Source organism: Mytilus trossulus, chromosome 13 (assembly GCF_036588685.1).
Source record: "Mytilus trossulus isolate FHL-02 chromosome 13, PNRI_Mtr1.1.1.hap1, whole genome shotgun sequence".
In the NCBI taxonomy this organism is placed as follows: Eukaryota; Metazoa; Mollusca; class Bivalvia; order Mytilida; family Mytilidae; genus Mytilus; species Mytilus trossulus.
The window spans coordinates 20,589,064-20,615,861 of record NC_086385.1 but is presented as its reverse complement, the minus strand read 5'-3'; the positions used below and the strand labels follow the sequence as shown (position 1 = coordinate 20,615,861).

At 32.8% G+C, this 26,798-nt stretch overlaps 1 protein-coding gene across 1 annotated transcript in view; it reads right to left on the bottom strand.

Moving 5' to 3' along the window:
- LOC134694890 (uncharacterized) overlaps nt 1-26,798 on the bottom strand; it is a 323,806-nt gene that overhangs the window by 254,684 nt on the left and 42,324 nt on the right. The window contains exons 4-5 of the mRNA XM_063555996.1: nt 13,635-13,700; nt 10,372-10,446 (exon numbers count right to left, since the gene is read on the bottom strand). Of these exons, the coding sequence (XP_063412066.1) occupies nt 10,372-10,446; nt 13,635-13,700 (141 nt within the window). The remainder of the gene's footprint in view (nt 1-10,371; nt 10,447-13,634; nt 13,701-26,798) is intronic.

Here is a 26,798-nt window from a genome sequence, read left to right as displayed (position 1 = left end):
TGTTTTTTATAATCTTGAAGTTTATACAAATGTTGTAAGAATAAGTGAAAAATTGAAGATATTACAAATAATCAAAGCTGGTATACAGCCAAGATCCATATAAATAAAAAATGACAAAAAAAGCATTATAAACTGTATCAACAGGTCGAATTAACAAGAAAATACGATTTGAGAGTACTCGCAGTTACTGACAGCTAGTTAAAAGCCAAAAACCAATTAATAGTAAAAAATCATGCATCAGAGACTAAAATCGACTAAAACACATCACAGGGATTTAGTATTTTAACGTCATTAATAGTCAAAGAAGACATGACTTGTGCAATGCCAAAAATAAATGTATCGACAGGTAGTAGTATAGTGAAGAGCGACTTCTATAGAAATAAAAGTTAACGTGGCTGTGTCCCCTATACATCTCGCCTCAAAAGATAATGAAATTTAGTTATGTTTTAATTTGCTAATGACAAAATCAATATTAGTGCCAATGTGAACTATATTCAGAGATCTAATTACAATATTGGTACGATAACCCTTACTTATAAGTTTGTTTAAAGGTTCGATGAGTTTACAAGGATCACATAGTGATTTCCTCGCTTTAAGTACAATATTACCATAAAATTTAGGATGAGAAATACCATTTTTAATAAGCTTTCTACAGGTATAGCCAAATTTACTAATCAAATCTTTGTATCTATGAAAGAATTTAGTAAAAGTTTTAAGTAATTTATGGTATCGAAATCCCTGACACAACAATTTACCAGTGATGCATTGATTACGTTCGTTAAAATCTATGACATCAGAACACACACGGGCAAACCGAACGAGTTGCGATATATAAACACCATATGATGGAGCCAAAGGCACATCGCCGTCTAAAAAAGGAAAATTAACAATAGGAAATGAAAAATCGTCTCTTTTGTCGTAAATTTTAGTGTGAAGTTTCCCGTTTGAAATTGAAATGTCTAAATCTAGAAAAGGACAACTGCTGCTGTTTATGTTAGATTTAGTTAAAGTAAGTTCGTTTGGGTAAATTTCTGAAGTATATTTAGAGAACTCTGGATTATTCAACGAAAAAATATCATCCAGATAACGGTAGGTATTTTTGAATGTATCAACCAAATGTAACAATGATGGGTCTTTACTGAGTTTGGTCATAAACTGAGATTCATAGCGATATAGAAATAAATCTGCTATTAAAGGGGCACAGTTGGTGCCCATAGGAATACCTACTACCTGACGATACACTTTATCGCCGAAACGTACATAAATGTTATCAAGCAGAAAGTTTAAAGCTTCAATCATATTCTCACATTTCCAGTAAGTGTATCTAGCATACTTTCCTTTTTCGTTACAGAAAAAGGCCTTAAACGAGTTACAGCAATGAGATTTTTCGAAAGACCATTTTATCAAATACAAAAACTTTTTCTTTATAAGATTGTGTGGAAGTGTAGTGTACAGAGTAGAAAAATCATAACTGTCAACAGAATTGTAAGGACCATTGAAAGCATGTATTTTATCTAAAACCTCTAAAGAATTTTTAACACTCCAAAAATAATTAATACCATTATTTTCATAAGCTTTATTACAAAAGTTAATAACCAGTTCTTTGATAGTAGTAAGGGAGGTGGTTAGAAGCACTGATAGATTAGTAGTAGAACACTTACTCGAAGCGGAGATGAAACGGAATTTCAATGGTTTTTGTGTAATTTCGGTAACCAGTACATGGTAAGGACCTTCAAATGTTCGGAAGATGCTTTAAGCTGGGCAGTGGCAGTGGTATGCTTGTTAACGATTTGACTCTCTGTGGTGCGCACTGACCTGAATGTAGAGGAATTGATAATTTCGTTTCGAAGAACTTTCGTGTAGTATATGCGTCACACCACCACTACATTATTTGCTGCCTTGTCTGCCGGTACGAACACAAACCGCTCTGCGAGTACCTTGAGTTTGTTTTTTATTCTAGAAATGGGTATATCATGGTTCCTATTATTAATTTCAGAATTGTTTTCTAAATGAGATATTCGAATATCAACAGTATTCATAATTTTATTCAAATAACTGTCTAAAGATTTTTTATCGGATTTTTCACGTTTGCACCAATTTTTACAATAGGCAGACAGAGCGTCTTTAATGACCTGACGACACTGTTTCTAATCTATTGTAGATGGAGGACGGTATTTCGGTCCTTTCTTTAGAAAAGTTATGACTTCACGGTCATCGACTATGTTGAGGTCTCCTATGATAACATGACCATAGGGAACATATTTAAAACTAGATGTTTCGCAATCTCAAGTGGAAGGAACATTATTTTCTATATTGACGTCAGTTGTAATTGACGTATAATTGAAAATCAAATTTCTGCTCGGTTTTTTATAAGAATACGAAATAATGGGTTGTTCTATATTATCAAAATATGGAGGTACTAAGCTATAGACAGAAGAGTCATTGAATATGTTAGACAAATTAATAAAATCAATACCTCTATTTATATATTTTAATTTGAGAAAATGTCGTTTACGATTTTCAGGTTTATCAATAATAGGAAAAAGCCTGTGATGACAAAAGGCTGTAATAATACGGGTGTATTTATAAAATGGGCTAAAAAAAGAAATTTTATCACACTCAAGAAAAATAGCATATAATTTACTTATAGGTATCTGACCCAGTTTGCATAATACTTGATGTCTGCCATTATTCTTTATTATAGATAACAGATCAGCAAGTGTATAATTTATACGATGTTTAATACGTTGATTGCGGTTCTTGCGTTTACCATGAGACCTATTATTTCTAAGTCGTTTATCAACAATATTAATGACATCGATATGAGTTTTAGATATGTTCCCCTGCCTTAATATTTTATCATTTAGACCGAGAGGATAAGCTGTTTGAAGTCTTTTTATCCAAAACAATTCGCGAACTTCGCGTGATTTTTCAAATTGCTTGTGGATTCTCCTGGTTGTTTTTGAACGGTTTCGAGCGGTTGGAATTTTATATATTTCAGATTATGATTATGCTTATCTAAATGCTGATATACTAAACTTTTGAATTTTTTGGGTCTACGAAAGCGGTACAGATGTTCTTGATTTCTTCTGAAATACTCTCGTCCCGTCTGTCCCACATATTGAATACCACACTTAGGTTGGGTTCAAGTTACCACATATATTAGGTTTTGAGTTTTTCAGGTAATATCACAGGAAAAGGAGAGCGAAAAGGTTCTCCCGTTCACTGTTGACCTTATAGTATTTTGAGAAGTTAATCTAAAACAAGTTAGTAATTTTTTGGCATTGCACGGGAAAATTTGTGGATATCCACGTGCATTTTTGTTAAATAATCTGGCTGTAGTGGCATTACCAATACGTTTATTTATGCACGTAGATAACCTAGAAGTTGTGTTGTTGATAATATTTTTTCCATTCCGTAAAATCATGATAATTTAATAGGGGTATAGGATCAATACAAAAGACCGGAGGTTGTAACATTGAATAAGGATCACAGTTACGGAATAGGGAATAATTAGGAGTGCAGTAAAGAACTCTTACAAAAACTGTAATAAAAGGCCCGACGTATGGACTTAAATATAACAAAACTGACATGTATAACAAACACAGGGCAAAAACAGTGGTTGTAAGAAATCTAATAAAAACCATAGCAGGGGGCAATAATAAAAAAAAATAGCAGGCGTGGATGAGTATCAATACATCCCAACATCGTAAACAATAAAGATATAAACATGTAAAAGCTCTCTCACAGGCAAACAACCAATAACTGAAATATATAAGGGCATACACTACAAGCACGGAGACACATTCTACTGCATCCACACAGCACGAGTAACAAACCCTGCAGTAAATAGATATAGGAAGATGTGGTGTGAGTGCCAATGAGACAACTCTCCATCCAAATAACAATTTTAAAATTAAACCACCATAGGTTATAAGTACGGCCTTCAACACGGAGCCTTGGCTCACACCGAACAACAAGCTATAAAGGGCCCCAAAATTACTAGTGTAAAACCATTCAAACGGGAAAACCAACGGTCTAATCTATATAAACAAAACGAGAAACGAGAAACACGTATATATTACATAAAAAACGACAACTACTGTACATCAGATTCCTGACTTAGGACAGGTGCAAACATTTGCAGCGGGATTAAACGTTTTAATGGGCCCAAACCTTCTCCGTTTTTCTGAAACAATAGCATAACATCACAACATATAAAAACATACGATAAAATATCAATTAGCAGACTTAACTCAATCAAAAAACGTATGATTACACAATGAACGAATAAAATTGATCTGCGATATCTGAATACAAATGCACAGTTAATTAAATATTAGAGACAAACATTCATGACCAAAAGGCTAACAAACAAATTCAAACACACTGAGAAATATTTAACCAATCAATGTTCACTTTAGAAAAAAACCTGTTTTTTATAATCTTGAAGTTTATACAAATGTTGTAAGAATAAGTGAAAAATTGAAGATATTACAAATAATCAAAGCTGGTATATGTAGACGAAACGCGCGTCTGGCGTATGAAATTATAATCCTGGTACTTTTGATAACTATATACAGCCAAGATCCATATAAATAAAAAATGACAAAAAAAGCATTATAAACAGTATCAACAGGTCGAATTAACAAGAAAATACGATTTGAGAGTACTCGCAGTTACTGACAGCTAGTTAAAAGCCAAAACCAATTAATAGTAAAAAATCATGCATCAGAGACTAAAATCGACTAAAACACATCACAGGGATTTAGTATTTTAACGTCATTAATAGTCAAAGAAGACATGACTTGTGCAATGCCAAAAATAAATGTATCGACAGGTAGTAGTATAGTGAAGAGCGACTTCTATAGAAATAAAAGTTATCGTGGCTGTGTCCCCTATATATCTCGCCTCAAAAGATAATGAAATTTAGTTATGTTTTAATTTGCTAATGACAAAATCAATATTAGTGCCAATGTGAACTATATTCAGAGATCTAATTACAATATTGGTACGATAACCCTTACTTATAAGTTTGTTTAAAGGTTCGATGAGTTTACAAGGATCACATAGTGATTTCCTCGCTTTAAGTACAATATTACCATAAAATTTAGGATGAGAAATACCATTTTTAATAAGCTTTCTACAGGTATAGCAAAATTTACTAATCAAATCTTTGTATCTATGAAAGAATTTAGTAAAAGTTTTAAGTAATTTATGGTATCGAAATCCCTGACACAACAATTTACCAGTGATGCATTGATTACGTTCGTTAAAATCTAGGACGTCTGAACACACACGGGCAAACCGAACGAGTTGCGATATATAAACACCGTATGATGGAGCCAAAGGCACATCGCCGTCTAAAAAAGGAAAATTAACAATAGGAAATGAAAAATCGTCTCTTTTGTCGTAAATTTTAGTGTGAAGTTTCCCGTTTGAAATTGAAATGTCTAAATCTAGAAAAGGACAACTGCTGCTGTTTATGTTAGATTTAGTTAAAGTAAGTTCGTTTGGGTAAATTTCTGAAGTATATTTAGAGAACTCTGGATTATTCAACGAAAAAATATCATCCAGATAACGGTAGGTATTTTTGAATGTATCAACCAAATGTAACAATGATGGGTCTTTACTGAGATTGGTCATAAACTGAGATTCATAGCAATATGAAATAAATCTGCTATTAAAGGGGCACAGTTGGTGCCCATAGGAATACCTACTACCTGACGATACACTGTATCGCCGAAACGTACATAAATGTTATCAAGCAGAAAGTTTAAAGCTTCAATCATATTCTCACATTTCCAGTAAGTGTATCTAGCATACTTTCCTTTTTCGTTACAGAAAAAGGCCTTAAACGAGTTACAGCAAATAAAATTACAATGAGATTTTTCGAAAGACCATTTTATCAAAAACAAAAACTATATAGTCTATTTCACAAAATAAGGATATATTCATAATTTAAAAGGCGTTTTAAAAGTAAGACATAGAAAATTGTTTTTTTCTATTTCAACAAGGATAAAAAGTAATCTTAGTTGAATAATTCTGAAAAACTACAAGATTAACAAGGATAAAGTTTAATCCAAGTTGATTAGTAAAATTGAAACTCTTGATTTCATTTAGCAATTAAAAGTAAAATGTATAATTTAAGAAACAGATCTCGTATACCACAGGGGTCCAATTCACTTAGTAGGGGAATTACCACATTAGCTAGTCCAATTATTCCCACTTGGTCTGTTGCATCTACAAATATTGATACCTGTTCATTTGGGGATGTCACTTCTTATAATCATTTAGCACCAAACCAGGCTATAAGTTTAAACCAGGGGGAGATAAATACAAGCCCCAGGCCATTTAGTAGTACTGCGAGTAATATTCAAAGGGAAGTAAGCACAAACCCATTTCTTTTCCCAACTCAAAGTAAGAGTGATAGTGCTATAGCGACTATAACAAGATAAAATTCATGTGAGAGTGATGAAATAATAAAGATGAGACAAGAATTAGAGACATTAAGAAATGAAAACCTTCAGAAATCATATGAGAGTGAAGAAATGATAAAGATAAGACGAAAGATAGAGGCATTAAGAAATGAAAACCTTCAGATGAAGAACAATGCTCAATATTTCCCTCAGATGAAATCTGATCCTGTTTTCAGTAGTCGAAATAGTTATGCAGACACCCAGCAACGTCCAACCTACTCATATAATACCACAACAATGCCAGACACCCAGCAACGTTCTACACATACATATATGGATACGACATTGTCAGAGACTCAGCAACAACCATCATATGCCTATGCAAATACGACAATACCTGAGATCCAGCATCGTCCAAACTATTCTTGTACGAGTACAGTCATGCCTGAAATTCGGCAACGTCCAGACTACCAGCAGTATCCAAACAGTTACTCAGTACCAAACTGGTTACCTAGGCAACAGTATGGCAGACCACAGCAACAGCACCATAATCATGAAAACTCCTAAATAGACAATGGGAGAAGAAACAGAGTGCCATTTTATAACGGCAGAGATCTTTGGAATGCCTATTTTATGGATTTGAGCTGATTGCAGAGATCAACAGATGGGATACTGATACTAAAGCCATTGAATTAGTAACAGCACTTAAAGATGAGGCAATGGTTTATGCTTCCTACCTATCTTTCTTTGGGCTATGGGCAGCTATGTCGAATAGATTTGGTGACCATGGATATCCAGAGACATATAGACAAGAATTGCACACATTAAGAAAACAGGGCAAAGAAAACATCCATGAATATGCTTCCAGAGTAGAAATGCTAGTCAGACGGTCATTTCCAACTATTGACGCAGCCACTCACAGTACATTGAGTGTAGAGTACATGTTAAGGGGATTACCTGACCAGAGCATTGCTATAGAGTTACTGACAAAGAGAATTACCAGTATGACTGAAGCTATCCACCAGGTGACTTTGTATGAAACATATAAAAGAGGAAATAAAGATAGAAACATCCGTCAGCTGAGTATGCAGGAAATTGTTGATTTTGATGAAGGTGAAGATGATATCGAAATAAGGAAAGTTGGTGGGAAAAGATATGTAACGGAAGAGAGACTTACGCAATTGGAAAGAGGAATGAAAGACTCCATCGCCAAGTCAGTAGGGGTTATAATTCAGAAAGAAAAGACAAAGTATTATGCACAACAGGATTATGACAGTAGTTCATGGCAAAATAAGCAAGTGTATACAGACCGTACAACCAAGATGAATAATCTCAGATGTTTTAACTGTAATGAAGATGACCATTACATAAGAGATTGTCCAAAAGAAAATAGAAGTCCCTATCATAAAGAAAAAAGAAGTGGTTTTATAAGGAATGATGAAAGGAGTCAAAACCAAACTGAAGAGTCTTTAAACAACTAAGGGTTGAGACTATCGACCAAGTGTCAGCCCCTCAATATGATAAAGACACAGTTAAAGAGAATAATTTGAAAAATGAAGAAAAACCTTGCCAAATGAAAGAGCATTTGGTTGAACCGAAAACATCAGTAGGTATAGTTTCTATGGAGAGATTATTTGAAGAAGATAGCCTAGATATACAGGACCTAGATTTAAGCCTAGAAATGTTGTTTGAGGAGTCTAAGGAGATACAACAGAACACACCAGAGAACACACCAGAGGAGGTAATGGGTAGTGCAGAAACGATCAACAGGATAGAAGAGATTATCGTTGATCGGGTGACAGCAGCTAGCATTGCAGTTCCAGTGGTCATTAGCAAGATTGCGACGAATGCAGTTATTGACACTGGAGCAGAGGTGACTGTTCTAAGTGAGAAGTTGTATGATCAGATTCCTGAAAGTAAACGGCCAAAACTAAGGAGAGCAGCAAGAAATTTGGAAGTTGCCGAGGCCGGAAAGAACTTGACAACAGAAGGGATTACAGAGGTGGAAGTTAATCTAGGGAGTGAAATCTTCAAATGGCCTGTTGATGTAGCGCCCATTGAAGAGAACACGTTGTTAGGCTGTGACCTAATTGATGAAATGAAAGTAGCCAGAGTCGGAGAAAAGGACACTTATTCTGGACTTATCATTTACAAAGAAGCGGACAGAAGTGAGTTCCTGTCAACTAGAGATGCAATGCTAGAGCCGGTATTGGCAGATACCGAAAAACCCATGATAGCATGTACGCAGGACATGCATGTATATAAAGACAATATTACTAGTGCAAGTTAAAAGGGTATACAGAAGGACAAGGTCGATGTCCAAATGTTGCCTGAACTGTTGCAGAAGAAAATGAAATTGTAACAGTAGAAAATATAACTGTTACAGAAGAAAACACAAAGGTTACGGAAGAAAATGTAAGCGTTACAAAGGAAATTGTAATTGCTCTAGGCACACAAGATGATGAAAATGTGCCAGTTACTAAAGAAACTGTAAATATTATAGTTACAAAAGAGGATGGAAACATGTTCTGTCAGGAGGAAAAGATAAGTCAACGGAAAGTAAGTTTCCATAAAACAGATTTAGACCAAACTAGGAATGAACTTGAGAATAAAAAAAACATGTGACTCCAGATACACAAAAAGATTGGAGGAAACGGAAGAAAGAGCAGAAGAGTACACAGAAGAAGCAAAGAACAGAAGAGGGAAAAAAAAGAGACGACCCAATAATACAGTAAAGTTGTTGGAAAAAGAAGACGTCGAAAATTCTAAAAACATTTATTTATATTGAAAAGACACAAAACTAGACATTTGTTGATATTATTTATATGATTGTATATTGTTTTGTATGCCGTTGGTACAATTTTATCATTATTAATACATGTCATAGATCGTGGTAGGTTATTCCGGTATTCGTGATTAAGACAGGAAGAAATTTTCTTAATTTTAATTTCTATTGAGACAGCAGGTGCTTGTTTAAATTTTGCTTGATTGCATGATGAATTTATATTTCACAGTTATTTAGATTTCGAGACGAAATTCTATTTTGACGGAGGGCAGTGTTGTGAACGTTAAATATCACGGCAGTACCTTTTAGTAAACGTAACGTCGTTCCCGGCAAATTTGACAGTTGCCGATTAAACGTTACGAAATTCCGCCAACATTTGGCGTTCGGATAACATCTTTGTTTTCTAGCTTGTTATGAATCCTACATTTCTTTAGTTACTTGTATTTACATGCTTTATATTGTTGAATCGGTGTTGAGACGTACGAAACCATGATTGCTTTCTTTATAATTCATATTTCTGTACGTACTGACAGTTGTTTACATGATTAACCTTGACCGGTAGCGAACTATATCCTTACACGTAGGGATAAAGAGTGCTAAGAACTATAAAAACCGGATTTTGCAGATAACGAAACGAATTTAAACAGATCTTCGAAGATTACAAGAGGTAATTTCGCATACACGAAAAACTCATTCAAATGTTTTAACATATTGTATTTCATTTACCTGTATTTATTATTATTGATAATAATAATCTTTGATACTTTTAAAAGTTGTTTAGTTATTATTTAATATCCAGAAACCAAAGATATTGTTTTTAAATTAAAGATTGGCAACAATCATTACAATGATCTTCAAAAATGTTCCTCTCTTTTAATGACATCACAATCAGCAAATCAGATGAGACAAGAATGTTTGACTTCATAACTATTTCTTTTAAATGAAGAAGTGAGATCAAGTGAAAATAACTTGTTGTCTATTAAAGAAATAATCAGTTCTTCAGTAACATTATAATCAGTTAAGATTAAAAGAAGAATGTGTCTGCACCCTTACTGACTTTTGGTGAACTGTTGCAGCAGATTTTTAATTTGTCTTAGGTGATCTCATACAAATATACTTACAAACTTTGTAAATTTGTTTTAGGTGATTTCATACAAATATACTTACAAACTCTGTAAATTAGTCAAGTGATCAAATGTAGCATTCCCAAAATATTTGAAGTTTGGCATTTCTAGAAGTTGGCTGGAAAAGAGAATCATATTATCATTTTACTGTTATCATCAACTTGTGAAGCGGTTAACAGCTCTAAAGGGACAATCATAGGAAACTTCAAAGATTTTCAGTTTGTATATGTTTCCATGAATGGCTTGATAGGATCTGTCCAATTGATGAAGTAATTTAAATTGTTGCATCAATATCAACAAATATTTGAATCGGATGTGTCCATTGGTTTACAGTTTGATAGAACACTTTAGTTACTATACACATGCAAAAAATCTATGGCTTCCAAATTAATTCCAAATAATAAGTAAAAAAAAATTTAATTATGCTTTACTATTTCTATTCTAATACATTACAAGAAACTAGAGGCTCTAACCAGCATGTGTTGCTTACCTGCATCTTCAACAAGGGCCCCTTTCATGTAAAAAAAAATCCATTTGGGAAAATTCACGATTTTTTGCTTAACATCTTATTAAAGTTCATATAATAACATAAAAAAACATATTCACTTAGTTTTATCTAGATATGAACTGTAATATTAATAAAGAAAATTAATTGAATTTTTGGTTTTTTTATTTCAACTTCCTGTCTACTGTGACATACTTTTAGACTTATTTCATACCGGGAGTGGACATTAATCTCATTTTAAGTCTTGTTAGTTCATCATCTAATAACGTGACTTGAAATGCCTAGATGACTATTTGGTTTAGCTAACAATTATCTAATAATCAAAGATTAAGTAAACTTTCTAAGGTTATAAATTAAAATGTACAATTTATATCTAATATATTTCAGATATGTATATAGTTATGAAAGTGAATCATACAATAAAATATTTTTTGTGATTTAAATATCAAATAATGAAGAAAAAAGTTATAAAAAAAGAAAAAGTACAATGTAATAATAATTTAAGAATACTGGCTGTATTTGTGTATAATACGCATCTTCTCTACTAACTGTTTTTTTTTTTTGTGATAAAAAAGTGTGTGTTATAATACACACCTCAAGACGGTTCTCTTAACCAGAGACATATATAAACATGCAGAAGTGTGAATTTCATAAAATAATGTAAAATGTTATATCACAAACCATTATAATTGTGAACATGTATACGTAAGACCTCATGGGACGTCTCTTAACCACATACAAGTAATATACAAGTACCTATGTAATACCCGGAAATGTCAAAGGTAAATGACTACCAATACAGCCAGGATTCTATTTCGTCAAAATTATCTCCCCATTACGCCAGTTCATTTTCACAGTCGTAGAAATGGAAGCCATTGTAGGGATGACGCGCTACCAATTTTGCTTTTGGAAAACGATAAATTTATCCACATTGCACCATTACGATCATCATATTTCAGTTGTATTTTATAAGAAAAATGTATCAACTAGCTAATGGGCATTCGTTAATGATCTTGTCTGCTTTGATTAAACTTAAAACTATTGTCTGATCGGTTGCCAGGTGGAATTTTCAAAAATTTATAATCATTTAAAAAAATTATAATTAAATATTTTGTGGAAGGGCAGACTAGATTTTTTTAGTGTATGAATACTATAAACCCTAGTGATCACACACAAAAACATTATAATTTTTCGAAAATATGCATTTTCATCATCCAACTTGAAAGTAAAATAACTATTCGAACACACTTTCTCTGTTTTTGTGACTCATTAGATAGGTATTTAACTTGACCAATATATTTCATCTTTTAGAACTGTGCTTTTTTTGTGTTAAAATATTCTTACTTTGTACGATATCAAACAAAATATTCAACTCAAACACGCCCGAACATAAAAAGGTGCACTCTATTTTAGCTTTTCGATGCATTTGTTACCCATTTTTTGGATTTTTTTCTTGTGTCACATAATGGAAGAGCAGACAGAACAATAATTGAACTAATAGATTGATATGTTTTCCGTCCGTGGTAATTTTTTCAAGAAAATCGGAGGTTATGCATTTTCTTCATCCAACTTGAAAGATACCCATGTCGTCGACTTGATATCTAATTGTTCTGCTTAATTATGTACTAGATAAATTGAAAACTCATGCAAATGGTGTTTTTAAAATAGAACCCTTCGTAATTGAGAAGAAAATTGTACTTTTGCTTGATTCTATTAACTTTTGAAAATTTTAGTCACTATAGTAAACAATACAGTAAACATTTATCGCCTTCTCTTACAAAGAGCTTCGTGATTCATTAGATAAGTATTTCACTTGACCCGTATATTTCATCTTTTAGTACTGTAGATTTTTTTATGTTAAAAAGTCAACCTGTACCTTTGATATATAAAAATGTTAGAATCTGAAGCGAGAAGATGTATAAAATAGTCTTGCTTTGTACGATATGAAAACAAAATATTCAACTCAAACACGCCCTAACATAAAAAGGTGCACACGGTTTTTCTCTTTTCGATACAATTGTTACCCATTTTTTAGAATTGTTCTTGAGTAACATAATGGAAGAGCAGGGGTGAAAATTACAGAACTTGTAGATTATTTTTTTCCATCTGATGGTCTTTTGTGGATAGTTGCCTCATTGGCAATCATACCCCATCTTCTTTTTTATATGATTGATATGTTTTCCGACCGTGGTAAAAAAAATTAAATCGGAGGTTATGCATTTTCTACATCAAACTTGTAAGATACCCTTGTCGTCGATTTGATGTCTAATTGTTCTGCTTAACTATGTACTAGATAAATTGAAAACTTATGCAGATGGTGTTTTTAAAATAACACACTTCGTTATTAAGAAAACAATTGTTAATACTTTGCTGTTTAACGTTTGACTCTATCTAAAATAATTTTCAAAATAATAACAAAAAACTGCAAAATTTCCTTAAAATTACCTCATCTGGGGCAGCAACCCAAAAACAAGTTGTCTGATTCATCTGACAGTTTCAGGGCAGATAGATATTCACCTGTTTAACATTTTTACCTGTCAGATTTGCTCTAAATACTTTAGTTTTAGAGCAGTTTATAGGGGTGATAGCTGACTCTTGCTTGGTCGGGGAGAATGGACTCTGCACTTTATACAAGGTGAATATAAGGGAATAATTTAGATGATTAAAACATTTAACTTTTCAATAAAATTCTCATATTAATTTACAGATCATGGTTTCAGTTTTCAGTTTTCTTTATATTCTCACTTACCTACACAATTTTCGTATTTCCTTTTTTTGTTCTATAAAGCATACAAACTTACATGCTGGTAACACTGCTCTCAAAGGAATCCATGGTAACATTTTCAAAAGAATATCCCTGGATCTTGCTGCCATAATAATACAAATGCAAATGTTAATTCAAATGACTTAAACCTCCTGATATCTTACATACATTTTGTATTTTAATATTGTATTGTGTATTTTTGAATATATGTTATGTTTGTCACAGATCATGTTTTTTTATTTATATGGCAATACACTAATTTGATTTGATTTGATTTGATTAATATATAATACGATGGCCGAAGTAAGCCGACAAAAATACTATTTAAACTTTATATAGTACTGTACAGAGAGTTTGTACATAGTACTATCTTGTTGTTTTACTTCCTTAATAAAAGATAGTACTCTGTACAGAAAATTGGTACATCGTACTATCTTGTTGTTTTACTTCCGGTTAAAAAGATAGTATCTGTACAGAAAGTTGGTACATGGTACTATCTCGTGTTTTACTTCCTGGTTAAAAGATAGTACTCTGTACAGAAAGTTGGTACATCGTACTATCTTGTTGTTTTACTTCCAGGTAAAAAGATAGTACTCTGTACAGGCAAGTTTGTACATTGTACTATCTTTTTGTTTTACTTCCTTATTAAAAGATAGTACTCTGTACAGAAACTTGGTACAGTGTACTATCTTTTTATGGGATCAGAAAGTACAAGAGCAGAGTTTGTGGAGACTAGCTATTTGATTTAGCGACTTATTTTTTCTCACAAAAGATGACAGCATCTATCATGTCTATATATCTAAGGCAGACAAAAACAACACAACTGTAGTCGTAAACACACTTGATTATATTAATGCAGGAACTTATCATTAAAACAGTGATCATTGCAAGAAAATAAATCATACAAACACAGAGCTTATCACTTGATCTATTTCAAAGATTGTAAATAAACTATTTACAAACAAAGAAATTGATGAGCACACTTATAACTTCTTAAGTAACTGCAAAAATCCTAAACATGGATACATGTAGTACCTTCTTCCAAAGATACATAAAATTCGGCAAGACTCATTAGAAACTATCAAAGTAGATGGATATAAAATAGGAGAATTTGCTGTGCCTTTTAGGCCTATAATCAATAAATGCAATTCTTCAACCAGAAGAATTGAAAAGTTTTTAGATTTAATATTAAAACCTTTATTGAGGAAACTAGAGTTTTACATTCAAAACACAAAAGATTTTATCAATAGGATAGAGTCAAAGACCTGTGCACATAGCTGTACACTAATTGCCTATGATGTTACTTCAATGTATACACACATGAACATCGACACTTTACTAGATACAACCAAGAACTTCATAGATCAAATTGATCGAACATAATATAAGTTTAAAGTACCAAACAAATCAGATCTAATATCTTTTGCAAAAATTATATTGGAAAACAATGAGTTCCAATTTAATGGCACTTTATATAAACTAGTTCTAGGGGCGCCTCAAGGTGGAATATTATCACCCACTGCCACCGATCTGCATCTGTCAACAATACTTACAAAAATCTTAGACAGATTTCAATTTAAAAATAGCATTAGTATGATTTGTCAATATCGTGACGATGGTTTCATGATTACAGAGTGCAACAAATCACAAATTGATGAGTTCTTTGCAATTGCAAACAACATTGGCAAATTTTGCAAAGAGATGAATATTGTAAAACAATATTTAAACAGATGCCTATCATTGCGTATAAACGCAGTAAAAAATTAAAAGAGCACCTAGCAAAAACAAGGCTTTTAAATAGGGAGACTTTTGAGAAGGCACCCTTGCTAAAATAAAACTTAGCTAAAAAATCCCGAAACACCGTTAACTAATTATATATATAATTGTAGTAAAAAAAGGCAATTAGTCATTACGACGGGCGTATGACATTTGCGCCCATTTTGAAAATATTCATTCTTTCATTTGCGCCGATTTCATTTTTAGCTCACCTGGCCCAAAGGGGCAAGTGAGCTTTTCTCATCACTTGGCGTCCGGCGTCCGTCGTCGTCGTCGTCCGTCGTCGTCCTGCGTTAACTTTTACAAAAATCTTCTCCTCTGAAACTGCAAGGCCAAATTTAACCAAACTTGGCCACAATCATCATTGGGGTATCTAGTTTAAAAATTGTGTCCGGTGACCCCGCCAACTAACCAAGATGGCCGCCATGGCTATAAATAGAACATAGGGGTAAAATGCAGTTTTTGGCTTATAACTCAAAAAACAAAGCATTTAGGGCAAATCTGACATGGGGGTAATATTGTTAATCAGGTTAAGATCTATCTGCCCTGAAATTTTCAGATGAATCTGACATTCTGTTGTTAGGTTGCTGCCCCTGAATTGGTAATTTTAAGGAAATTTTGTTGTTTTTGGTTATTATCTTGAATATCATTTCAGATAGAGATAAACTGTAAAAAGCAATAATGTTCAGCAAAGTAAGATCTACAAATAAGTCAACATGACCAAAATGATCAGTTGACCTCTTTAGGAGTTATTGCCCTTTATAGTCATTTTTTAACCATTTTTCGTAAATCTTAGTAATCTGTTAGAAAAATCTTCTCCTCTGAAACTGCTGGGCCAAATTATTTGAAACTTGGCCACAATCATCATTGGGGTATCTAGTTTAAAAATTGTGTCCAGTGACCCCGCCAACTAACCAAGATGACCGCCATGGCTATAAATAGAACATAGGGGTAAAATGCAGTTTTTGGCTTATAACTCAAAAACCAAAGCATTTAGAGCAAATCTGACATTGGGTAAAATTGTTAATCAGGTGAAGATCTATCTGCCCTGAAATTTTCAGATGAATTGGACAACCTGTTTTTGGGTTGCGGCCCCTGAATTGGTAATTTTAAGGAAATTTTGCTGTTTTTGGTTATTATATTGAATATTATTATAGATATAGGTAAACTGTAAACAGCAATAATGTTCAGCAAGGTCAAATTTACAAATAAGTCAACATGACCAAAATGGTCAGTTGACCTCTTTAGGAGTTATTGCCCTTTAAAGTCAATTTTTAACCATTTTTCGTAAATTTTATATATCTTTTACTAAAATCTTCTTCTCTGAAACTACTGTGCCAAATTGATCCAAACTTGGCCACAATCATCTTTGGGGTTTCTTGTTTAAAAAATGTGTCCGGTGACCTGGCCATCAAACCAAGATCCGCCACGGCTTAAAATAGAACATAGGGGTAAAATGCAGTTTTTGGCTTATAACTCAAAAACCAAATAATTTAGAGAAAATCTGACATGAAGTAAAATTGTTAATCAGGTCAAGATCTATCTGCCCTGAAATTTTCAGATGAATTGGACAACCTGTTTTTGGGTTGCAGCCCCTGAATTGGTAATTTTAAGGAAATTTTGCTGTTTTTGGTTATTATATTGAATATTATTATAGATATAGGTAAACTGTAAACAGCAATAATGTTCAGCAAAGTAAGATCTACAAATAAGTCAACATGAACGAAATGGTCAATTGACCCCTGTAGGAGTTATTGACCTTTGTAGTCAATTTTCAATCTGCTTCCTTTGTTTAATATTCACATAAACCAAGGTGAGCGACACAGGCTCTTTAGAGCCTCTAGTTTCATTTGCGCCGATTTTATATTTGCCCTTAATTAGATTTACAGGTACATTAATACTTGTACATGTACTATACTATATAATACCAGTGGTAAAATCTGGTTATAAATGTTGTTCATTTATGTTAATTTTGATTCATATTGTTCTGGAACTTCGTTGTAACACGATGGACATATTGCACACTGAAACGAGCCAAAGAGGGCCATACATATTTGAAGGTTAGTGTCCTGAAACATAACAACATATCCTACAAATGTACCATAAAATCGTGTAAAGCCAGAGTCACCACGGATTCTATCGTCAAAACACAGAACGAGCATAATCATGTGGCAGATTTCCGAAAGACAGAGGCTTAAGAACTACGGGAACGGTCAAGGAAAAAGTCTGTAGATGTATCTTATAGGCCTTCTTCCATCTCCCCATGGTGAGCCGGGGACAACAGTTATATACATGTTATGATTGACAAAGTCTTTAACTTTGATCTTCTAAGCATATCTCCAATACTTTTATGTTTGCTCTATGCAACTATTCGTGCTGTATTGAATATTTGTACACAGTCTTCGTCGAACTGTAATAATTGCCAGTGTTTCATTATACGTTTCTTTATTTTACGTATATATGGATTATATTTAGTTATTAAAACTAACGGAATACTTTGCTTCTCTTTAGATTTGTTTTGTTGTAATAAATCAGTACGGTCAATTGATAAAGCATCAGTAATACTATCATCTGTTTCAACGTTATCATAACCTTTATCTACTAATTTCACTTTGAAATTAGTTAGATTGTTTATTAATTTGTTATGGTCACTTGTATTTCTAATTTGCCGTATTGCTTCACCTTTAATAAATCCTCTGAATACATACTGTGAGTGACAACTATTTCTGTGCAGAAACAGATAAGTATTTGTTTCTTTAAAATGTATTTCGAGATCAAGAATGCCATATGTTGTAAATCTTTGACCTTTAATTACATCAACATCCAAGAACGACATTTTATCGTTTTTGATTTCATAGGTGAACTTTAATAAGGGGTTATAATCATTTGCTAGACGAAAAAAGTCTATAATTTCATCTGATGTTCCATCATATATTATGAATCCATCGTCTCTATATCTGCCATGATAGAATATTTTCAATTTGTTTTTATATTGAAATGCAGAAATAATTTGATTCATTATTTCGAACATTAGTATGTCACAGATTTCCGGTGAAGGAATTGCACCAATTGCCGTACCTATTATTTGTTTGTAAATTTTCCCATCAAATTCAAATACATTGTTTTCTAGAATGATTCTCAACAAATGTATTAATACATTGACTGGCGGAGCATTGACCTTGAAGTTCGATTTGTCAAAACTGTCATAGGCTCGTTCAACCGCACGCAATAATGCTTCTTGAGGTAGATTTGTAAACATCTGTGTTGTATCATACGAAAGTAACAGGATGTTTGCCCTAGGTTTTAATTTCTCAATGATATTAGTGAACGATGTAGTATCTTTTATATATGTGGACTGATTTTGAACTATTGGTCTAAGAAAATAATCAACGTAATGACCTATAAGTTCAGTTACAGAACCACACTGTGATATAATGTTGGTCTGCCAGGTGGAATTATTTAATTCATTTAATCCATCATGTTGTATTTGTTTAAACGTCAACACATATTCTTATATGTTGTATTTGTTTAAACGTCAACACATATTCTTATATCTATTCACCGGTAATTTACCTGTAAAAAAAAATCGGCGCAAATACAAAACGCCGATTACGACTCTATAAAAACGGTGTCAAGTCTTGAGGTTTAATAATGTATGTTGGCGATAGGAAAAAATCTCTGTTGTGGAAATTTTACCCAAATGTTTGTTAATTTAATAAAAAGACAGTACACTGTACAAACTTGTCTGTACAGAGTACTATCTTTTTACCCGGAAGTAAAACACGAGATAGTACGATGTACCAACTTTCTGTACGGAGTACTATCTTTTTACCCGGAAGTAAATAACAAGATAGTACGATGTACCAACTTTCTGTACAGAGTTCTATCTTTTAATAAGGAAGTAAAACAACAAGATAGTACTATGTACCAACTTTCTGTACATAGTACTATCTTTTAACCAGGAAGTAAAACAACAAGAAAGTACTATGTACAAACTTTCTGTACAGTACTATATAAAGTTTAAATAGTATTTTTGTCGGCTTACTTCGGCCATCGTTATTGTGTACAAGTTATCATTTTGTACAAATTATAATTTATACAAAAATATTGCAATTATAATCTTTTTTTTTTACTTTGTACTAATTATTATTTGTTATTTTTTATTCGTTATTTCTAAAAGTCCATGAAAACAATCAAATCTTTCTTTAAGCAAGGGATAATTTATATTAATTTTTGCAATTGGTACATCAAAAGATTGGATTTACATGACTTATTCCGCTTCACTTTTGTTTGTGAAATGATTGATGGTTCAATGCCATAGGGTCTGATGATTTTATAATACTACACCTGTCAACGTATATTTGTTCCACCTAACAGAAGTTCCAGTGGAAACTTTATTATAAACAATGTCATAATACCTGTACCTGTCGGAACAAATATTCTATACTATTTATTCCGTTAGGAACATCTACTGTAATATTTATTCCTGTGGAAATAATATTCCAGAATAGTTTTTCCATTTGGAACTTATATTATGAAGGAATTTCTTTACCGTGACACACCAACTAGTTTTTTTTATAAAATAAAAGTCCGTCTGTCTGGTCTGCATAAATTTTATTTTGTTTTTAAATTTTAGATTGTCTCAACTGATTTCCGTTAAGTATTATGCCTAGTCATAAAACAAAGATCCTTGTTGAAAAAAAAACATTGATAAATGGGGTGTTTAATCTTCTGGAATATTTATTTTGTCTAAAAGTCTGACTGAAGCAGTTAAATACACATGTTTATTCACAGCAACGGTTCCTGAGCTTCAACGCTCGCTATATGAAACAGTTAAAATGCCCGTAAATCAGGTCGTTATCGATTTGAGAGTAAAAAAAGATGGTTTGCAATACCTGATTCCAAAAGCACAAGATCACCTGCTAAACCGAATGATAAAGAACTACTTTAGAGTTTTGTAACTTAGGTGAACTGCCTGGTCATTTAGTACGTAGCAAGCAATTCAATAATTTGTTTCAATGCTTTTTTCGCCAAAATCCATATGAAAAATTATTGTACAAGTTATAAGTGAATTTTTGTCCTGCACTGTGTGTAGAAATTAAAATTCGTACAATATTTATGTATTTTTTATAACATGTACAGGACTCAATCTTCAGTGCACATTTTTTTGTATTCTACCCAAAAGATGAGTAGTCTTGTTTTACGCTGAGTCTAGAACATCCAAGCACTGACATGAAGCAGAGAGTTTGGACCACAAGCTTAAGGTCAGTCAAAACAAATGGCTGGACACAATTCCCCTCAAGCAATATTCTATAGAAATTTGGTCATGCGTTGGGCTTTTATCAATATTAAAAACATTTACCACATTATTTCAAAAATACGTTGGTGCTTATTTTGGCTTTATGCAATTGAGGTCATGTAAGGATAAGTTTTACCTTAAATTTAAAGTACTACATCTGATGAAAGATTTTTGACATCTTTTAAACACTCAAATGTCCTCTACAGTCAATTCAATTTCGTGATGTAATAGATTAAAACTGATTTCACCATTTCAGATGCTCACATTTAAGCTTAGATATGAAAAATATATATCAAATATGTCATAAAACGTCACTTTTCAGATGGTTTTTGGCCACGTTCTTATTCATTCTCAATATATATCTATACTATAAATTTGGCGACCAAAATTTTTTAGCCAGTTTGTATTTGTGGAGCCGATCATCTGAAGTAAAAATAAAAATAAATAGTTAGTAAATTTAAAATTGAGAATGGAAATGGGGAAGGTGTCAAAGAAACAACAAACTGATCATAGAGACGACAACAGCCGAAGGCCACCAATGGGTCTTAAATGCAGCGAGAAACTCCCGCACGCAGAGTCGTCCTTCAGCTAGCCCCTAAACAAATATGTATACTAATTCAGTGAAAATGGACGTCATACTTAACTCCGAAATATAAACAAGAAACTAAAATTAAAAATCATACAAGGCTCACAAAGGGCAGAGGCTCATGACTTCGGACAGAAGCAAAAATGATGTGGGGTTAAACATATTTTATGAGATCTCAACACTCCCCCTATACCTCTTGCCAATGTAGAAAAAACAAATGCACAACTAGTATCTCAAATGTTTGTAAAACAATTGAAAGGTCTTTCCTGTAAAAGTGTTGTACATGCATGTTGCTTTAAAGAGAAAAAAACAACATTAGAAAAACAATAAGGTCTTTCCTCGCGTAGGGGAAAGAAATTAACAATACGTACAGTAAAACTCAGTTCAAGAGAAGTCCGAGTCCGATTTCAAAATAGGAAACAAAAGAAAATACTGTGGATTCATTATTATTCGTTGGATACCAATTTGCGTGGATTTCATGGATACAGTGGAACCACGAAATCAAATGTTCAACGAATATCATCCTTTCAATAGGCTGTGTATACAGAGATTGACATAACCACGAAATCAAATATCCACGAATATGCAAGTTTTCAGCAATCCATGAAAATTGATACCCACGAAAATAAATGAATCCACAGTAAACAAAATGACAATAATACATAAAAAAACAACCTACTACTAGCAGTTAATGACATGCCAGCTCTAGACATCAATTAAACTGATTGAAAAATTATGTCTTTATCATATGAATAATAGGCACAATCCTTCCCAATTAGGGGTTTAGTATCATACCATCATAACATTATATAAAAAAGAAGATGTGGTATGATTGCTAATGACTCAACTATCCACAAAAGACCAAAATGACACAGACATTAACAACTATAAGTCACCGTACGGCTTTCAACAATAAGAAAAGCCCATACCGCATAGTCAGCTATAAAAGGCCACCATAAGACAATGTAAAACAATTCGAACGAGAAAACTAACGGCCTTTATCAATATCAATTTGATTGTAACAGTTGCATTTTGAAAAGTTATAAACGGTTCAATTCTAAATTACTCAAATGGGGAAATATTGTGACAGGGTCAGATTGGTTATTAGAATGAGAAACTTGATCTTAAACTTGATGGATTTCTCATGTTCATTTTGTAGGTTGTTGGACAGAGAGAAAAAATCGAAATATTTAGGTTTTGTAAAGAAAAGTTGACTGAAGATCTGTAATGTTTATATACAACTAGAGGCTCTAAAGAGCCTGTGTCACTCTGAGCCTCACCTTGGTATATGTTAATTAAACAAAGGAAGCAGACAGTTCATGACAAAATTGTGTTTAGGTGATTGTGATGTGTTTGTACATTTTACTTTACTGAAAATTCTTGCTGCTTACAATTATCTCTATCTATACCGAGCCAAAAAAGTTTAGCAACAAAAATTTGAAATTTTATTTTATTACAAAATTGTAACAACATATGATTTTAATAATACAAAAAGGAAATTATTACATGTCAGAAGCAACATGAATGTTTATCAAAATCAAAAATCAAAATCAAATATTTTATTGTCATATAAACTTTACAGTTTGTGACCAACATATATTAATACAATAAACACAATCAACATTTATCACTCACATTCATTATGATTTTCTTTGTATGGAGCGCTGGAGGGTCAAAATGCGAAAATGAGTATAGTGTTATTCAAAATCAATTTTTCGGCCATGCCCTAAATGCATAAATGAAAGTTTGGCAGGCGCACCAGCAGCTTCCCTTAGTCAATGCACTACTCTTGTGGCCGGAAAAAACTTATCATGTGTTGTTGTAAAGCGAAAGTAGCGCTCCTCCCTTGACGATAGTTTTTCTTGGTCTACGGCATATCGACCTATCTCGTGCAGTTGCAATTTGTCGATATATGTTTGTTAGTCTCTAAACTGTTGACTTATGAACATTTAATCAAGCCTCGACGTTAGAAACATTCATTCTGGCATCAACCATTCCAATAGCCTTCTGGCGGTTATTTTTGGGAGGCCAGGTTGACGCCACATGCAATTTGTTCAAACTTTTTTGTGTTTTTCTTACCAATGGTTTGTTTCTGAACGTTAGTGAAAAAAGAAATTTAAATTTTGTCTTAAAAGTACAGGTACAGAAGACAAAACATCAATTACACGTGGAAAGCTAAAATGGCGCGAAATCAATCATCCAGAAAAAAGGTAAGACTGTTGTAAATTACAGGTAAAACAAAGGATTATATCAATGATGTAAAAAAAATAATTGCAGAAACAACAACAAAAAAATTGAAAAATAAAGTGTTGCTAAACTTTTTTGGCTCAGTATATAATGAACTTGTCCGTGTAGTTTCAGTGGAAAATGTTAGTAAAAATTTACAAATTTTATGAAAATTGTTAAAAATTGATTATAAAGGACAATAACTTCTTAGGGGGTCAATTGACCATTTTGGTCATGTTGACTTATTTGTAAATCTTATTTTGCTGAACATTATTGCTGTTTACAGTTTATCTCCATCTATAATAATATTCAAGATAATAACCAAAATCAGTAAAATTTCCTTAAAATTACCAACTTAGGGGCAGCACCCGAACAATGGGTTGTCTGATTCATCTGAAAATTTCAGGATAGATAGATCTTGACCTGATTAACAATTTAACCCCTTGTAAGATTTGCACTAAATGCTTTGGTTTTTTAGGTATAAGCCAAAAACTGCATTTTGCCCCTATGTTCTATTTTTAGCCGTTGCGGCCATCTTGGTTGGTTTGCCCGGTCACAAAACAAATTTCTTAAACTAGATAGCCTTATAATGATTCTGGCTATGTTTGGTAAAATTTAGCCCAGTAGTTTCAGAGGAGAAGATTTTTGTAAAAGTTTACTAAGATTTACGAAAAATGGTTAAAAATTGACTATAAAGGACAATAACTCCTAAAGGGATCAACTGACCATTTTGGTCATGTTGACTTATTTGTAAATCTTTATTGCTGCTTGCAGTTTATCTCCATCTATGATTATATACAAGATAATAACCAAAAACAGTAAAATTTCCTTAAAATTACCAACTTAGGGGCAGCACCCGAACAATGGGTTGTCTGATTCATCTGAAAATTTCAGGGCAGATAGATCTTGACCTGATAAACAATTTTACCCCGTGTCAGATTTGCTCTAAATGCTGTGGTTTTTGAGGTATAAGCCAAAAACTGCATTTTACCCCTATGTTCTATTCTTAGCCGTTGCGGCCATTTTGGTTGGTTTGCCCGGTCACAAAACAAATTTTATAAACTAGATAGCCTGATAATGATTCTGGCTATGTTTGGTAAAATTTAGCCCAGTAGTTTCAGAGGAGAAGATTTTTGTAAAAAATAACTAAGATTTACGAAAAATGGTTAAAAATTTACTATAAAGGGCAATAACTCCTAAAGGGATCAACTGACCATTTTGGTCATGTAGACTTATTTGTAAATCTTACTTTGCTGAACATTATTGCTGTTTACAGTTTATCTCCATCTATAATAATAGTCAAGATAAAAACCAAAAACAGTAAAATTTCCTTAAAATTACCAATTTAGGGGCAGCAACCCAACAATGGGTTGTCTGATTCATCTGAAAATTTGAAGGCAGATAGAAATTGACCTGATAAACAATTCTACCCCTTGTCAGATTTGCCCGGTCACAAAACACAATTTTTAAACTAGATACATCAATGATGATTGTTGCCAAGTTTGGTTTATTTTGGCCCAGTAGTTTTAGAGAAGATTTTTGCAAAAGTTAACAACGACGGACGACGACGGACGACGGACGCCAAGTGATGAGAAAAGCTCAATTTGGCCTTTTAGGCCAGGTGAGCTAATAAATGAACGAAAAAAAATATGTAACAGATAAACAATCGACGGTGAATTTACAGGCTCCTGACTTGGGACAGACACAGTCATACTTAAATAATGTGGCGGGGTTAAATAACCATCATAACATATATGAGAAGATGCATTGATTGAATTGAACTTTGGCTTATCTTGACAGTTACATTGTATCTACTACAAGTTGTATCTCTAAATATCCAGTCTAATAGGGGATAACTAAAGGGGATAACTAAAATTTCCTCATTTAAAACAAATGTCCCTGCTTTTAGGGATTTAGCATTATACCATCATAAAATATATGTGAAAAACATAACCCGCGTCATACCAACAACTGGGTTTTTTTATACATTTGTTTAATTCCTATTTAAGACCCTTTAAGTGAATCAATATTAAAGCAAAATTATGCAATCTTCAATGACCTGACAGTATTATAACTATATCCCATCTTAATTGGTCTGTTTAAAGGTTTTGTTAGTGTTTGAGGTGTATACTGACATTTTTGTGCTTTGTAAATAATATTACCTTAAAAAAATTTGGATGTGAAATACCTGAACATATAAGAAGTCTGCATGTTGAGTTATATTTACGAATTCTGTCCTTATACTGAGGAAAAACTTTAGTAAATGTTTTGACTAGTTTGTGATATCGAAAACCCTGGTGCAATAATTTTTCAGTAATACATAAATTTCTATCGCTAAAATCTAATATGTTGTTATATACACGAGCTAATTGTACAAGTTGATCGAGATATATAAAAACCATAAGATGACTAAGTATATGCAATGTACTCTATAACTTAATATATTAATTGCTTTAATTGAAATAGCTTCTATACCACGGGTAGTAAGGTCGTCATATCGAGGAGCGTTTAGTACAGTGATTTTGTCATAGTTTGGATAAGTTTGACATGGTTAATTTATGTTGCTTATCCCAACTACTGCCTCGGTTCTATTCGCACGAGCAGATAAAAAGCAAGTAAGATGCTTGAATCTTTATTGGAGGTCAAGCGATCTATATTGGAATTGTTGTTTCACGAAATTAACGCAGAATAAGCAAGATATCGGAATTGCTATGGTTTGGTTAAGCGATTGACATGGTTCAGTTAAGAGTCTAGAAATTTGTCATTCATGGTTTTGGTCAAGATTGTCATGGTTTAGATCGAAATAGATATATATGTGTTTCACTTTAATACTGAAAATTTGATTGATAGCGCCTGTTATTGAACGAAGTAACACTATATATTAACTGCCTGAGATGAAAAAAAGCCTGTTTAATCAAATTAAGTGGGTGTAATCGTCAAAGCGTAAATTAAACATGTTATGTTACTTTTCGTAAGTTTTCTACAATTATTATATAAATCTAAGAGTCACTGCTCTTTTAAACTAGCTTTCGATATAATTTTACAAAAAAAAAGACAAAGCGTTACTTCTGTTTCACATATAACCTTTTCTCCATATGTCCATGCTTGACTATGCCGGGGATATCATGAGCGGCATTACTAGTCAAATAGCTATGGACTTCTACTCAAAAGTGGCAGCCAGTCAAAAAGTAATTCTTGTTTTTCATTTTCTTTTCTAGAAAACTATACATTTGTTGGTTTTTCTTTATTTTAAATTTTGAACCAGTTTATGATGAATAAAAGGAGATGTGGGGTTATAGGTCCATGATACAGTA